Here is a 14,452-nt window from a genome sequence, read left to right on the forward strand (position 1 = left end):
ACAGGACAGAATGTCCCAAAAGGATGGAGGAAAGGGGACTATGGACTAGGAGTAAGGTAGTCACTACGGTGAGTAACTTTGTTAATATTTCCCTATAGCTATTAGGGGTTTCCCTGCCTCTATAAAACGAACAAAGGGAACAGTCAGGACGTCAACGTAAAAACTCTTCTGTTGCACATCCATAATTCAACGTTCTCATCATCCATAAGAACTTTACATTATGATTCAATTTGATAATGGTATTATATTTCCAGGTTAAAAGGCTCACCCTTTATTTAAAAAGAGGGGGGCCAGACAACGAACCTGTGGGTCGTTTGATGGGCTTTTAAATGTCATCATTCATACCATCCAAACCTCTGCTACCTGCTCTTTTAAGAAAGCATTTGGCAAACTGCTGATCAACTGTAACCACACATTAACCTCCTGGGATCAGTCCTTTCCTTCTTTTCTGAATGGGGCATGCTTCTGTCTGCCTTACAAATCAACGTTAACTTCATTTCCGTGCTTGTTTACCTGGATATCTGGGTGGACTGCCCAGACCGCAGTCTTCCAGGTGCCTTCTCCTGGTTCATGCTCAATCTATAGGTCTCTGGTTGTGGGTTTCCAGAGGACCTCCCCAGGATTATCATTGGCTAGATGTGCTGTACAGCTTGAACTTTTCCATGGGCTGCATGCATCACATACTCCTCCTGGGCCTTGAGCATCATCTCTTGTTTAATGACTGGAACATTCACTCATCCCTGCCTCTTCCTCACATGCCCAATGCTCAAACTGCTATGCAGACCTTGCAAGCTCCTTACCAAGTCCTAATTTGAAACACAAGCAGACATGACTCATAACTGCTGTACATCCAGGTACACCTCTCGACAACCTCGACAAGTTGTGCTCACATTGGACCTTTCCCTTACTCGTTGCCAAACTACTGATTAATCAAGCAGGCCAACTATTTGACTATAACCTCACTCAGATGAAGGGGGAAATTAGGAAGACAGAACACAGCTGATCAAAATCCCGCTCCTCGGTTGATAAACTAACCTGCAAAACTTTAAACCGTTGATATCATTACACCATTGAAACAAAATAGAGAAGCTGTTGCCAGAATCATTTCATCCAGGCTGAACACCGCCTCTGAGGTCTTCAAGATCTAAGCAACCTTGGCCATACCCATTCAATGTCTCTCCCTTGCCACATCTTCTCTCGCCCAGGAGCTTGATTTGGCATTCCAAGATAAGGTCAACCAAACCCACCTGACAGTCCAGCATCAGCAACGTTCTTACCATAGTCAAGAACCTTAAAGATGCCTCCAATCACTGCCATGTGTCCCTCATGAAAAAAGTTATGCATTTTGTTCCTTGATATTCAATGAAGCTGTCAATAGATAATTAGATATATAGGCAATATATTCTCCCATAGTACAGAGTATTAATTCCCCTGGATTTTCTGAGCCCAGGTTTTTAGTGGACCTCTTATTACAGGTGCCAGTAGATGGTGCTCATTGAGTGAGCGAAGTCTAATGTTTACACTATAAAGACAGAAGGGGAAAGTGGAATCAATGTTTTGGACCTAGATTCAATCCTACAGTAAATGTCGAGATCAGTACAGGAATGATGAATCAGGCGCAAAACCTTACCTCCTATTCCAGGAGGCGCTCAATACACAGATAGTGTCTTCTTAAAGTTTGATACCAGGTCAGTGCTTGATACCCCCATAAAATCAAGTGCGCAGTCTCTCTCTATATGGAGCAAAAGAGAGAGAATAGAAGTCTATCATTAGGAAATATAGGGAGAATATACTGCCTATATATCTGATTATCTTTTGACAGCTTAATTGAATATCAGTTAGATAATCTTCCCAATATCCCTCTTGTTTTCTAGGTGATGACTAAGTTTGTGGAACTATGATGTATATAACCCGCTCCTAAAGAAGGGTGTTTACCCGAAACGTGTGGAGCTCTGAATCCAACTTTGGATGACATTATTTTTTTGATTAAAAAAAGAAAATGCAAATGTCTATTGGACACTTGTGCTTTATGTAACCTTTTTCTCTTAAAGAAAACCCTATTGATATTGTTGTCTATAGTTGACTGTTCTCAGTATGGTGGTGTGCAGGGGGCGCAACGATCCTGAAATCTAGGACTCTTATTTTCTTCATTTCATATTAGCCAGCCTTGTGTTGTGCCAGGGATGGCCCACTCCCCCCTCACCCCTCCCACCCAGGTTTTGGCTAAATGTACTATGTTTGACTGTATAGATTACTCTTACACTGGTGTGCGCCTTCTGTCCCCAAGTGCCCGTTAACTACATAGTCCACACAGAAATAGACATGGAGGCCAATCCTTTGCAGGGCTTGGCTCTAAACATTAGAAACTTCTCCTTTGAATGCCGTGTATGAAACCTCATATCACAATGTTCGCTTCAAACTAAAAACCCACTTGCTTAACTTTGGCTTCACTTAATGCCTCCCACCTCCACCATGACAATCTGCATCTCTGTTATGGATGTCCCCATGGACCTGTGGTCAAATCTGCATCTCTGTTATGGATGTCCCCATGGACCTGTGGTCAAATCTGCATCTCTGTTATTGATGTCCCCATGGACCTGTGGTCACATCTGCATCTCTGTTATTGATGTCCCCATGGACCTGTGGTCATTTCTTGTTTGGGCTGGCACTCTGCTTCATGAATCAACTGCAGATTCCTGTTAACACTTGAAATCAATACTTGTGGTGCTCAGCTTTAAAGATGTGTATAATGTCCTTATAGAAATCCTATCACCTCTTATCACTGCGTCGTCAGTGGGCTGGACCTTTCAGCTACTCAGCTCTCTCCTTCCCCCACTGCTGACTGTAATTACACCCAACGTGTGCATGTACTTGTGTTAACTACTGGTAGTGATTTACATCTCATTGCTTTAACTGTAAATTAATCTATATATTTTTAATGCTGCTTTGCAATGGTACCTAAATCCAGTTTGGGTGATATGGAGATAGTCCCCAGGTCACCCTCATTTAGCACTCACTGCTGGGCAGGGGTCCAGTCACATGCAGAATCAAAATGCTACTGATCATTTAAGGGCCTTGCCACAAGACCCACAACCTTGTGCGAGCTGTGACGCCCACTCCCCAATGCAGACTTTCACCAAAGTTACAATATCAACCTTGAGGAACTTACATTGCTCTAAAGTGTCCCACTGCTGCCGCGGCTCTGTCGAGGTTCGGAAATGTGGCTCTTTGGGGACAGGAATACCGATGCGCATGCACCAACTCATGCAAACGGGGAATCCTAAATGATGGACCAGCTTTTTAAAGGCACGGCCCGCGCTCTTTGCGAATCCCGTGCAGGGTCAAATGCTACACCTCAGGGGGAAAAGTAATTATATGATCACCAATCACCTAACAGGAACCACAATTATACACAGGTACACACACTTCCACTCAGACCGGACCCAAGAAGGAAGTCAACAATATATAATAGGCACTTGCAAGGAAGGAGAGGTGTGGGCGTTAGGAGTAGGTTGCAGCAGGAGTTTGGTCTAAGCTGGCGCATAAAGATGGCATCTCTGAAAGCAGTTTGGAAAGAAAGAAAAGGGAGCAAAGGTGCCAGGAGGCAAGAGAGGGAGAAGAGATACTAGGAAGTGGCAGGAGAGAGACATTAGGAGGTGATAGGATGACAACACCAGGCCATGGAAGGAGGTAAATGTTAGGAGGTGGCATGAGGACATCAGGACAGTGGAAGCATGGAGAGATCAACTAGTGGTAGGAGGAGGTAATCTGGATATAGTAGGCAAAATATCCCAAGAAAAGGCAGTAGAAAGTCATCAAGGTAGGGGAGGGGGGGTTGGTACGGTGTAGTTAGCCGATCTACTAAGGAGGGCAATCTTAGCCCAATGCAGGTGGCAGAGGATAGACCCCGATCAGAATGGGTTAAGCCCACAGCAGGAGAAGAAACAGGAGCAAGCTCAGAGGAAGAGTAGTGAGGTGATGAAGAGGGAGGAAATCAGGACAGGAAAGAGGTGATATGGCCATCTTAAGCCCAACTGCAGAAGCTGGGACAACTAAACCCGGATGGCTCTTTTGAAAAGTGAAAGAGAAACTACAGTTTTCCTTGCAGTTCATATCAGAAACCCAGCGATGTCTGCAGGACCTGCAAGAGGACAGGAGGTGGTCGTATCCTACCATTAATCAAAAACAGTCCAGAGAAATTTCAGATTGAGAACCAGAAGACTGAGAGTGACTGGGTATACCTGAACCCTTATGAACTATGTAAGAAGGTCCACAATGTGAAGCGTTTTTTATTGGACTTGAACATTGTGATTCCAGACACATACTCGGGAGGAAGTGAGAGGCCCCAACTCTTGTAATTATTCAGTGAAGTAGGGAAGGACAAGCCCTCCTGACCATTTCAAGAAGGTTGTTTGTTTTGTCTTGGTGTGGAATTTATCTACACAGTCGATGGTGTGGGCAGGAAGCAGGGCCGACCTACACAACTGCATTGCAAGGTGATTAAGTGTGGGGTCTCTATACATCTGATTCAGATGATAACCAGCTGAAGATCAAAAGAGAAGAAATAAAGAACCTTAGAACCATATACTCTGTATTGTCTAGTCTGTTGATACAACCCATCTTTAGACAATTGTTAAGTTGTTCCCTCCACATGTCCTTCAAACTGTGTCAACACTGTGTGCAATATTTCCTTGTGCCCTCCACTTTGACGTGATTTCCCAGCAATCTGGAATATTACAAAACGCCAAAATAAAATGAATTGTGCACTATGTTGCAAAGGGATTTGTTGCACTGTATTTATTTGTATTTATTGAAGGATCAGGTGCCACTTCAAATAAAAATGTTTTAAAAGTACTCTCCTGCTAGGGTTTCTCTCTTTCTCTAGTTCCGCACACTTGGCATTGCCTGGTATTCATTCCTGCCAGTGCTTTTTGAAACACACACATGCAACTGCCTGGTATGCTCTCCTGCCTGGGTGTCTTGTAATGGTCTGTTTCTGTGACTCCACTTAGATAGTTATCACATTAACTCTCTTGGCCAATCTCTTTGTTTCATACTTTATTTCCGCATTAGTGTTTTGCTCATACTTGCCCACAATTCCACTCATTCACCACCTTAGCACTACGGGTTAATGTGCATTGCCCATTTAAGATTCTCTCTTGAGGCAAACATGCTTTTAACTTCTTACTTTCAGTATCAAGAAGTGATTTGCTCTCTTTATCCAACTTGCATTGTTCAATGTTTAACATACAGCATGTTTGCCAAAACGCCCTGGTGCTCCCTTTATCCCAGCGAGGACTCAACGGCTCATTATAACATCTCCGGCTCTTCCTCTGGCTTGCTGAGGTCAGTCGCTAGATTCTCTCTCCTTCACGCTGCTCAGTTTTTGATTTCCACATCTCTCGTGGTGCTGGCTGGGCTTCTCCTCTTCTCAAGGCTTCCTGGTAAGCTCTTTGCGTTCTTCCACCGGCGAACACCCAAGAGCACTGTTCTAGCTTTTAGCATTCCAACGTGAAGGCTTCTCTGTGTCTTCCCGTTCTGCTCACTGCATGAGCCGGTTCACACCAACATGCTTCTTTCATTTCTCTGGTCTCTTGAAGATCTGCAGCCAGCTCCCTCCAGCAGTCGGCCATTTCTTCTTCTGATTTTTTTTTTTAAACGTCCAAAAATGTCCAGGGCACAGATGTATGCTCACAACAACTAGAGTGCTGCCTTTGCTCGAGGATTGCTCTAATCTGAATTCCTACATTCCTCTTCTTTGTCGCAGCGTTAAGGGGTTTCTGGGAAGGGAACTTTCTTTTTACCAACTTGCATGAAAACATTGTAGGTTTGGTTTCAGCATGTTCTGAGGGCAAGTCAATGTTTGAGAACTGTTTTGGGGATTTGTTTGAGAGAAATTCAACACTCTCCTTTGGGGAGGCAAGGAAGGAACCACAATAGGCTATTAAGATGTTATGAATGGGAGATTCATCCTGTTTGGGGAAAGGGGGATAATATGTCTCATCCTTGGACATCACCACTCCCTCCCGGAGGTTGTCTCCCCCATGTGATCTTCCTTCATGTAGCTGCCCCCAGGGTCAGGATCAGGTAGCGGCTATCGTCCACTGGCCACATGGGGGGAGATCACTGCCGGAAAGGGAGTAATGATACCATTGAATTCATTACAGTACCTTTACAAAAGAGCATTGCATGATTGAGTGGTATATATTGGGTGTTGAAAGGGCAAGAGTGTGAACATTCATCAGGGACCACTATAGTACATAACAATATTTTTAACATGGACAGTCTGAGTCCAGTATTTTCACACATACAAAATGAACTGAGGGCAGAATGCAGGAGAGGTGGGTCAGGTGGTTAGTTTGGATATGAGGTTGGATGGTTTTGGTGGTCTTCCATTGCCAGGAGGTGGAATTTGAGCCTGGTTTAGTTGAGGACTTTTTCTTACGGGAACAAAGGAGTAGACAAGTCAACTAAGAAGTTGACTTGCTCAGTAGTCCTGTTGGCTGAGCACAAATGTAGAGTGGTGCATCAGATGGGGGTGACTTGTTCTAATGTTAAGTGGACTGAGTCTGGCTGCAGTGGCAATGACTGTGATGAAGAGTTTAAGGTCATTATCAAAGAGAACCCAAAGGGTTTACAGGGGGGTGAAGAAGTCAGGGGGAAAGAGATAGGAGAGTGGGGTTGGCATGTAAGAGAGGGAGAAAGATTACTTACATCTTTGATATGATATGATATGATATGATATGGCATTTATAACGCGCCTTTGCACAAGTGTTTCAAGGCGCGATGAGGCAAGGGAGGGGAAAACAGTGTAAGACAGATAACGATCCTACTAGGCCAGGTGTCATTCAGATCGTTGCGAGGGTAGGGACAAAGGGAAGAGTGCCAGGGGGAAGGGAAAGGGGAAAGTGCAGTACATGGGAAAGAAGAATAAATACGATAAATAAAACGGCCTGATGGTGGTAAGTGCAAGGTAAGAGCAGACATAAGTGCTGGAAGGGGACTGAAGGGATACAGAACCAGTCCCTAAGTGCAGGGGGTTGGCAGTGAGGCTGGGGAGGTGTGCAAAGGTGGGACCTGGCCAAAGATCAGAAAGGGTGGCCAGGTAACCAGTGCAGAATCAGCAGGAATTTCAGCAGAGGGGAGAGGCAGAGAAAGCAGAAGCAAAGAGGAAGGTTTTGAGCTGTTTCTGGAACCGGATATGGTTCTCCTCAAGTTTCAGGGAGGCAGGAAGGCTGTTCCAGAGGGAGGCTCCAGCCGAGGAGAGAGATCGACCACCAACTCGTTGCTTGGAGAAGCGTCTAACCCTGAGGGAGTTGGAGGCAGATGAGCGAAGAGCCCGAGAAGGAAGGTATTTAGGAAGAGAGATTTGAAGGTAATGTGGCCCCAGGCCCCACAAGGCCTTTGACCGCAGAGGGTTAATGCAGAGGGTTTTGAACTTAATCCTTGCAGCCACTGGGAGCCAGTGCAGAGATTTCAGTCCTGGAGAGATATGATCCCTGGGCTTGAAGCCAAGGACAAGTCTCGCAGTCCTGTTTTGGATAAGTTTCAGAGGGTGGAGAGTAGAGGCAGGCAGATTTAGATAGAGGCTGTTGCAATAGTCCAACTTAGAGAGAACCAGGGCTCTGGAGACGGTGAGCTTCTGGGGGAAGGAGATGAGAGGAAGAATATCTCTGAGGAGGTGCAGCTGGTAGTGTGACTTCTTAGAGATGTCGGAGATATGAGGAAAGAAGGAGAGTGTGGAGTCGAAGATGACCCCGAGGTTTTTAGCCTTGCAGGTGGGAGCAGGAAGAGGGCCAAGAGAGGCCGGCCAGAGAGCTGAAGGGAAGGAGGGAGAGGGATTGAGGATTTGAGCATGAGGTGTGTTGTGCCAACCACTGGTGGCTAAGCAGTTGGTTTTGTGTTCAGAGATTTCAAAGGAGATGTTGGGGAAGGAGAAGAAGAACCTGGTGTCATCAAGAAGGAGGTGATGATTAAAGCCAAATGAGGAAATGAGTTTGCAGAGAGAGAGGTTTATAGGGTAAAGAGTAAGGGAAGTAGGCCTAGAACTAGTCCTTGTGGAATGCCCACTTGGGGAGCTGTTATAGAGTTGGTGCTAGAGTCCCATACATTGGAGAAGGGTCAGTCAGGTCAAAGAGATAAGACATCCATTTGAGTACTGTATCTTTGAAGCCAAGATTGGAAAGTGTTTGATGTAAGCAGGGACGATTCACAGTGTCAAATGCATTATCCACAGGGTTGAATGCAGCAGAAAGGTCAAGAAGGATGAGGTGACAATGTAGGAGAGATGAGTGGTGGTTAGTGATAAGAGAATTTGTAATGTGGATGAAAGCAGTCTCAGTGGAGTGTTTGGACTAGAATCCTAGTTGGAGGGGGTCAGAAAGTGAGAGCACTTCAAGATAGTTGACTATGCAATTGAAGCCCACCCTCTAGAGGTTTTTAGAGTGGTGGGGTAGGGAAGAGACAGCTCTGTAGAATGAGAGGTTGTTGAAGGCCAACACTTGATTTCTTGAGGAGAGGTATGACTCTTGGCTGAGACTGTTTTCTTACAGGCTGGGAAGGTTCCAGTTGAAAAAGAAAGGCTATATTAGATGGAGAGGTGAGCAACGGTGACAAGTGCATCTTCATTAACTATTTGTGGTGAGAATGGGTCAATTGGTGCACAGGATGTGTTGGCAGAGTGACGGTTGGGGGATATGAGGGAAAAGTGAAATAGAGAGCAATGTTACGAAAATGAGCTGGGGGGAGAATGACGTAGGGGTGGAGGAGATGGCCTGAAGTGAGGGTGGAAACTGAGAGTGGAAACAAAATGTGTGTAATAGAAGGATTTGGCTGTGTTGTGAGCTGTGGTTAGGGTCAGTAGACAGTCCTTGTAGGAAGCAAACAGAGTGGGGTTCAGTCTATGATCCGGCGTTGTTAGCTGGGATGCCATGTTGTCCTCAGCAGATGGATGGGGAGGGAGATCCATGGGTGAGGATGCAGGCTGTAGGTGTGAAGGAGCGGGCCGAGTAGTGATCATTGAAGGTGGATGGACAGTGCAGAGTTGAATTCAATGCAGACGAAAGATCAATGAATTGAGCAAGTGGAGAAGAGAGGGCTTCTAGTTGGTTGTTGACTTGGTCTAGGTAATGGGCCCAAAGGTGGGTTGAATTTACATTTAGTAACAGCCGAGGGAGGAGCATTTTTGTGAGTGGGAGAAGATAGAAATGGAGAAGTGAAAGGCTGCATTTGATGCAATGTGTACTAGGAAACAGTGAGTATGTTGCTGAGGATCTCCCACTGCATGGATGACTTCTGAGACTGAATGTAAACATATATCTTGGACCGAGTCGGGTACTGCACCTGAGATGTACCGTATTCAGTGTTTTCACACATATCAAAAACTCAGGAAATGCAATCAAACGAAAAATAATAATAATGTAAACAATATTTTTAATTGGTTAGCCCTTAGTTGGATTCTTTAGGGTCCTCGTAGCTGCCTGTACCCAGTAGTGTGTTGTGGAATCGTCCACACAGGGGCGGTGTGCTGTAAAGAAAAGGTTGCACATACACTGAGGGGTTCTTGGGTTGGTGCAGGAAAAATTTGGGTAAAATTAAAAAATGCATGTAGAAATAATTACCACATGTGTATACTATTATGGCAAGTGGAAGGTGGCAATTTAATTTTTTCCTATGTCATAGAGTATCGTGAATAAAAAAGTGCTGGTGGGGCTTCCTGTATATAATCAGGAGTGCCACTGGCAAATGACCGAGCTAACAATTTGACTTGATCGTGTAGACGCGGGAAGAACCATCTTAATGATGGGGTCCTTCAACCTTCCATAGCAGCCTTCTTTCAATTTACACTGGAGCAGCCTTAAAGAAATACACTGCTCCCTGACCTTTCTGGCACTAATGAAAGTGGTTTACGTTACATTTTACCACTGACACCGGTAGGCCTTCCCTTGGCCCAGGAATCACCAATAAACTGGACAAAAGGCCAAGGATTTACCCTTTGATGTCAAACTGTAAAAGGGACTTTGTAATCTCCTTGATACTCTATATGTTGCTAGACGCAGAGAACAAATAGAAACTCTGTAATCTGCGCTAGTACAAGTAGGGGTTTCCAAAAATCTGAGTACAGCTGGCTCATTTGTCAGTGGCACTCCTGATTATATACAGGAAGCCCCACCAGCACTTTTTTATAAACTATACTCTATGACATAGGAAAAAATAAAATAGCCACCTTCCACTTGTCATAATAGTTTACACAAGTGGTAATAATTTCTACAAGCGTTTTTAAATTTTACCCCAATTTTTCCTGCACCAACCCAAGAAACCCTCAGTGTATGGGCAACCTTTTCTTTACAACACACCACCCCTGTGTGGACAATTCATCAACACACTACTGGGTACAGGCAGCTACAAGGACCCTAAAAATCCAACTAAGGACTAACCAATTAAAACTATTGTTTACATTATTATTATTTTTTGTTTGATTGCATTTCCTGAGTTCTGAGACTGAAAGGGCAGCAAAGCCATGCAATGACACAGGTACACGTGTCAATATGAGAAGGGTAGTGAATGCTTTCAAATAATTATAATTGGCCAAACGGAGGAACCATATTGAAAAGTCCTGGGACGGACACAGCTGCATTTTGAAAACAAAGCAAAAGTAGAGCTGGGGGCTATGTTGGAGATGCGGTTTCACAAGAGGCAGAGCATTGAGCAAAGTGAACGTGCTTCGGTCATTGCCTACCTTCAGGATACTGTGTACTGGTCTGCCTCAAGAGGGGAAATGCCCATCGGTTGGCAAGAGGGGCTCTATTGCTCCACCATCTCTGACCAGCACATGCAGGTCGCACACGTCGATCTTCTGGTTTTCAGCCTTAGAAGTAGGAGGCCTAATGCAAGGTGGTGCAAGAGGCTTATCAACTGGCAGGCGCTATATAAGGCTGCTGGTATGACGCGGTCCAACGATGGTGTGGCATAGAGGAATGTGTGTGACAGTAGTTGCCTAAAGCACTGAGGGTTGCAGGCTCGGGTTGTGGTGAAAACCAATGTACATTCATTAAGCAAACCATTTAAATTTGTTTTCAGGAAGGTGAACTATGAAGCTGGAGGAGCAGGTGTACGGGCAAGGTCCTTGTGGAGAGTGGAGCCCCTTCGAATAAGGTACCTTCTGTTATTCAGACCCACACTTTGAGGCCCACATGCACTGGCAAGGAGGCAATGGCGTTCATTCCAGTAGATGCAAGCTGTTCTGTGACCATCAGACAAGCTCTCATTGTTTATCTGGTTTAGATGGGCGTCCAGGTTTTGAAAAGCAGCTATACAATTTGATGTCTTGTTCCTTCAGATAGCAGATTGCATAATGTATTAGGCAAACCAAGCGCTGGGAAACAATGTAGCTTCTTCAGCAGAAGTTGTTAAATGTTGTCTTTAAATGTCTTATGATGTAAGAGCTGATAGTGGCAGAGTCTATGGGATCTACTTGAGGTTTGCAGGTGATTTACGAGATTCCAGTTCCGCTCTCCTGCTCTTGAAGCTGTTCCATGGATTTCATCATAACTAAAAATAAAACAAGGGGTTCATGTTGGTGAGTGGCATAACGTGATCGAAAGGTGTAAAACCCTGGAGTAAGGCTTTAGCAGCCCATTTTCATGTATTTATATGGCAGAGAGGAGGGGAGGAACGCAACTTGCGCTTCCGCCACCTCACCTTCCTATCCGCCATACAAATGCTCCAGCATTTGCTCCGGCATGGATTTTCATGCCGGTGCAAATGCTGGTAATCTCTATGGGGTCCGTAGAGATTCCCCATCCCCCATAGGGATCCTATGTACACGCTGCCTGTCCTGCTCGCATGGCAGGAAGGCTGTTCAATTACAATTAAAGGCTGCCCAACATGTTTATTTGTATTTGTGAACACTGCTTACCATGCGTTCATTGTATGCAGTGTTCACAATGAAATTAAACCCTTCCGATGTGCACGCATGTCGAGCAGCGTTTAATTGTAATTGTGAGCGCCGCTCGTAATTAATTATAAGTAAGCACTGCTGGCAGCATTTTCTCACTTTGCACAGCAGAGTGCAAAAGTACAGGGCAAAAGGCGGCATACACACATGTACACCACCTTTTGCCCGGCACGTTTGCACTCTGCTGTGCAAATGACGAAAATTAGGCAGCATGGAGCCGCCTACATGTAAGTCAACACGTAATGGCTTCCTGCCGCCATATTACTCATTTGATTAAAATGAACCCCCAAGTCTGCTTGCAAAAAATCCACTCATCTGCACACCCAGCCAATCTAATATGTTCATCCTAATCCATTATAATCCATGCATCCATCCATCCATCCTAAACTATTACATGCACCCATCCAGTCCATTCATCTTAAACCACCAATAAGCAATCATCCATCCATCCTATAACAGTCGGTCCACCCAAATCCTTTCCACCCCTCCATCCATCCATTCCAAACCATTACCACCCCCCCATCCATCCATTCCAAACCATTACCACCCATCCATCCATCCATTCCAAACCATTACCACCCCTCCATCCATCCATTCCAAGCCATTACCACCCCTCCATCCATCCATTCCAAACCATTACCACCCCTCCATCCATCCATTCCAAACCATTACCATTGATTCATCTTTCCATACTCCATCCATTGAACGTCATTACCAACATCCCAAGCTATTAGCGCCCACTCATCATTCCAAGCAATTACCATCCATCACCATTACCATCCACCCAGTCTATTGTTCTAAGCCACTGCTAAGCATCCATCCATATATTCATCCATTCATCCATCCATCGATCCATGAAAGCTTTTCATTACCATCTGTCCCATAGAAAATCCATATGTCCCATAGAAAATCCAACCACCCATTCTATTTCCACTCATCCATCATCCATACATCCATTCCAAGCATTTGTATTGATTCATTCATCCATCCCGACATCCATCCAAAGCCATTAAGATCATGCCACACCATTACCAACCACACATCAATGTCAAGCAATTACCATCCATCCATCTAACCAGCACTATCCAATGTATCCTAAACATGCTATTCCACCCATTGACCCCTCTCCCTTTGTTGCGCCCTTGAGCCATTGCCTTTGTCCATCCATTCCCTCGTCTCCTTCACAGTCCCATTATAATAGTCTCTCATTGCCATGTCTTGCTTTCCTCCATCTGTCCACATAGATGACTGTATGTGAAGTGCAAACCTTGCAGTTCACATGGCAGCAAAGGAGTCTCTTCGGTGCACGTGTGTATACTATGGGGTTCTGCACTGTACCCGTGCAGGCAGTCAAGACACGTGCAGCATGACCCACTGTCAATCTGGGGGGGAAGTGTTCCATGAGAGGGAAGAGGTTGTGCCAAATGTATCTTTTAATTGGACTGGAAATCTGTTTGGTATATCTCTACCTTCACGTACAGCACATATACCACGGAAGAATGTCACTTGGCGAAGAAGGATGCTCCAGCATGTTCTCATCTCCGTTGCCCACCCATAACCATCTTTGTTTTTCTCCTCCGCCGTGCATTGATTATAATGGATAGTTGGCGCTTCGATGATTTCTGAATTGTTTATGAAGGGTCGTGCACTGTGATGACAAATGGCTGAACTGGATATTCTCATGTAAGGATCACCTTAAGGGTATACATCTGCTTGAGCTATGTGAGCGCACCTCAAGTGAGAGAACTGCTCTACTTGCAGGGATGGATTCCAAGTGCCGGATCTATAGGTGCGAAGGCACATACCACATCTGGGAGGAGCACTTTACTAGGGTAGCACTCCCCGTGGATGGAAGGTGGCACTCAGGAGCTGCCTCTGATGGCGCCAAGTGGCTTTCTCTAAATGTATAAAGCCGAATGGGCTCTCAATGGCCAGGACACCACAGGATGTGAAGCTGAGGCAGATCCTAGTCCAATATGTACCCTTAGCCAGAACCCACTAACTGGACAAAGCTACTATCTAAGAAGGCAGTATGCTTCATTATTCAGTGGTTTTGCACCTCTGTGTAAGTACGTATGCCTGTGTATGCTATCTGTTCATTTTAAACCTAGCAGTGTGCGTGTTGACGGATTTGATTGGCCTGTTGGAGGGACTACCTGACCTTATCCTGTCTTCCTTCATTTACCCAGTTGGAGCGGCAGTCATGTGCGATGGGGGCAAACGTTCCGCCTGCGGCACATCACGACAGGGCAGTACCTCGTGCTGAACGAAGACCAGGGGCTGGTGCTGGAAGATCGGACCAAGGCAGACACAAAGAAATCAGCCTTCTGTTTCAGGGCATCAAAGGTACTGACCTAGGAGACTGCAAGGGCAGAGCCAAAACAGGTGCACCCTTGTTTGGGCAAGACAGGGAATGTCCTTGCTTTGCACAGAATGGACACCACATGAAGGCACAGCTTTCTCCCCTCCTCCTACCTCTCTTCCCCTATGCCCAAA

General features: G+C 45.3%; 1 protein-coding gene across 7 annotated transcripts in view; it reads left to right on the plus strand.

Annotated features, from left to right (window-relative positions):
* Positions 1–14,452, plus strand: part of RYR3 (ryanodine receptor 3) — a 1,751,462-nt gene that overhangs the window by 589,455 nt on the left and 1,147,555 nt on the right. For all 7 annotated transcript variants that reach the window (XM_069638568.1, XM_069638566.1, XM_069638573.1 and 4 more), the window contains 2 exons: positions 11,080–11,154; positions 14,146–14,302. In XM_069638568.1, coding sequence (XP_069494669.1) covers positions 11,080–11,154; positions 14,146–14,302 — 232 coding nt within the window. The remainder of the gene's footprint in view (positions 1–11,079; positions 11,155–14,145; positions 14,303–14,452) is intronic.

The sequence above is a fragment of the Ambystoma mexicanum genome, chromosome 14 (genome assembly GCF_040938575.1).
Source record: "Ambystoma mexicanum isolate Mex_15411 chromosome 14, UKY_AmexF1_1, whole genome shotgun sequence".
NCBI lineage: Eukaryota > Metazoa > Chordata > Amphibia > Caudata > Ambystomatidae > Ambystoma > Ambystoma mexicanum.